This window comes from Apis dorsata, unplaced genomic scaffold, assembly GCF_000469605.1.
Source record: "Apis dorsata unplaced genomic scaffold, Apis dorsata 1.3 scaffold_77, whole genome shotgun sequence".
Classification (NCBI taxonomy): Eukaryota; Metazoa; Arthropoda; class Insecta; order Hymenoptera; family Apidae; genus Apis; species Apis dorsata.
In genome coordinates this window covers 39,691-41,803 of record NW_006263375.1, presented here as the reverse complement: position 1 = coordinate 41,803, position 2,113 = coordinate 39,691, and the positions used below count along the sequence as shown (strand labels likewise).

The following is a 2,113-nucleotide window of genomic DNA, read 5'->3' as shown; positions in this document are numbered from 1 at the left end:
AAACGGAGACAACGTCTGACTTATTTTTTTTTTTTTTTTCTGTTTAAATTGTCCTCCAGACCTCGTGAGGCAGGGAATTTGAAGAAGAGCGCAATGTCAGCTGCGGTGAGGGAGAGAACGACAACGCACACCAGCAGAAAGATCGTGAGTCATGGTGGTCCTATATCTGGCCAGAGCCAGTCGACAACCACGGCCAACAGCCTCGAAAACAACTTAGGTAAATCTTTAAATGTGCCACCAGAGGTGTAATCCTATCCACCTGGCTCATTCTTTTTTCGAACAACCTTCTGCATGTGTCATACGTGTGATTTGATGAGTTGATTAGATTCGTACCACGAAACTCGATCATCGTCGATCGAACGAGATTGTTCGATCTAATTCTGACTTTCTGCGCTATCGCTAAGAAGAATGATTCTTGGAACGAAATTATATCGAAAATATTTGTTAGGAATACAAACAATAAACAATTTTAAATTACGTCATTACATATAAGCTTTCTTGCTATCGTATTAAATCAGAAATAATATTTAACGTACGTATAAAATAAAATAAATCACATGGTATATTTTCTTTTGAAAAAAGAACCGATGATACTCTCTATTTTGTTTTCTCAATTTTTCATAATTTTTACATAATTACTTAAATGATATCAACGACGAAAATAACTTTATTCGTTCGAGAGTCAAAGAAATCGCACATAATATAAATATCTTTTTTCGCAAAAAATCAAATTAGTCATCCATTTGATCAAATTTGTCGAGAATATATAATATGTATTCGATATAATAATTTTTTTCCTCGTGATAAGATAATATGCGTTATTTACTTTATAATTTTCTGTTATTTTCTATCATCGAAACTACACGTTTACAAGGACATCGTTATCTTCAATACAAAAAAATACACGAACTGCTTAATGATTTCAGATGCTCTTCTCGAAGATTTGCAAACAAGTGTCTCAAGAAGTACCACCCCTAGTCGCGGTGGCAGGGCACTTTCGCCTCAAGTGGAGTATCGAGTAGCTGCGAATCCTACCAAGATTGTTTCCGAAGGCAGGTGGGTAGACTTCAATTTTTTTAGATTAAAAAAAAATAAATAAATAAAAAAATAAACAACTAAATTCTTTAATCGGTTTGACTTTAGACCTATTTCACCAACTCGAACGATGACAACTACCACGGAAAAATACGTGAGCACCGGGCCGAGTGGTGCACCAAGTGGTATTCCCGGTTTGGATTTCATCGACTCAGAATTACAGAATGTGAGTTAATTATAAATTAAAAGTGTAAATTATATTTATTTCGAATTTACAAAACAGAAAATTAATGGAAATTTAATCTTAGAGTCTCGAGCTTTTCAAATCTACGCGATCGCTAGAGTTCCCTAGGGCTACTAGGGATCACTAGGACACTTTTTCTTCAAAAAATTCCTCTAACAAAAAAGCGAATTACTTAGAATGATTGGAATTTAAAGTAGTACAATTGCCTTATGCAATATTCATTCGAACTAATTCCAATTGTACGTAAACGCGATGAATGAAAAAAAAAATATTGCTCGATGCAATATTGGTCTGAAATTTTAAAAGAACTTTTTATATTGAATCTATAATACGTGTTTCGATTGGATTTATCGTCGAGCGAAACGCTAATGTATATTTAACACAGAAAACCAGTTCGAAAATGACTAGACGGATATGCAACCACCATAATTTCAGTTTTTGCCTTTTCACGTTCTTTTGTTGACGGTTCCAATTATATGTCAAAGAGATTGCATCGCGCGAGATCGTACCCTCGAGGTACTTGCATCTACATCTATTTAATATATTAGAATTGTTTCAAACAGTAAGATCAGCCTATGGTAAAGTAAAGCCTCGTAATCTTGACGCGCAATCATCGCAAAATTTGATCTAAAGTTCAACTGAAACAAGTCGACCAAATGTGCAATCTTATTTTAAATTATAGCGTACGCTTCGAAACGTAGAGTTAAATCATCTCGTCTAACTTATGGATCGAGAAAATTATGTTCAATATATATTACATTACATAACAAGAATAATTCTTGTCATTTCTTTTTTTTTTTATAAACTTTAATTTAAAACCACAAAAAATATATT

At 33.6% G+C, this 2,113-nt stretch overlaps 1 protein-coding gene across 1 annotated transcript in view; it reads left to right on the top strand.

The window, feature by feature from the left end:
- Window positions 1-2,113, top strand: part of LOC102680078 (mucin-12) — a 16,072-nt gene that overhangs the window by 8,065 nt on the left and 5,894 nt on the right. Inside the window, exons 2-4 of the mRNA XM_006610706.2 lie at window positions 60-217; window positions 927-1,056; window positions 1,144-1,261. Coding sequence (XP_006610769.1) covers window positions 94-217; window positions 927-1,056; window positions 1,144-1,261 — 372 coding nt within the window. The 5' untranslated portion in view covers window positions 60-93. The remainder of the gene's footprint in view (window positions 1-59; window positions 218-926; window positions 1,057-1,143; window positions 1,262-2,113) is intronic.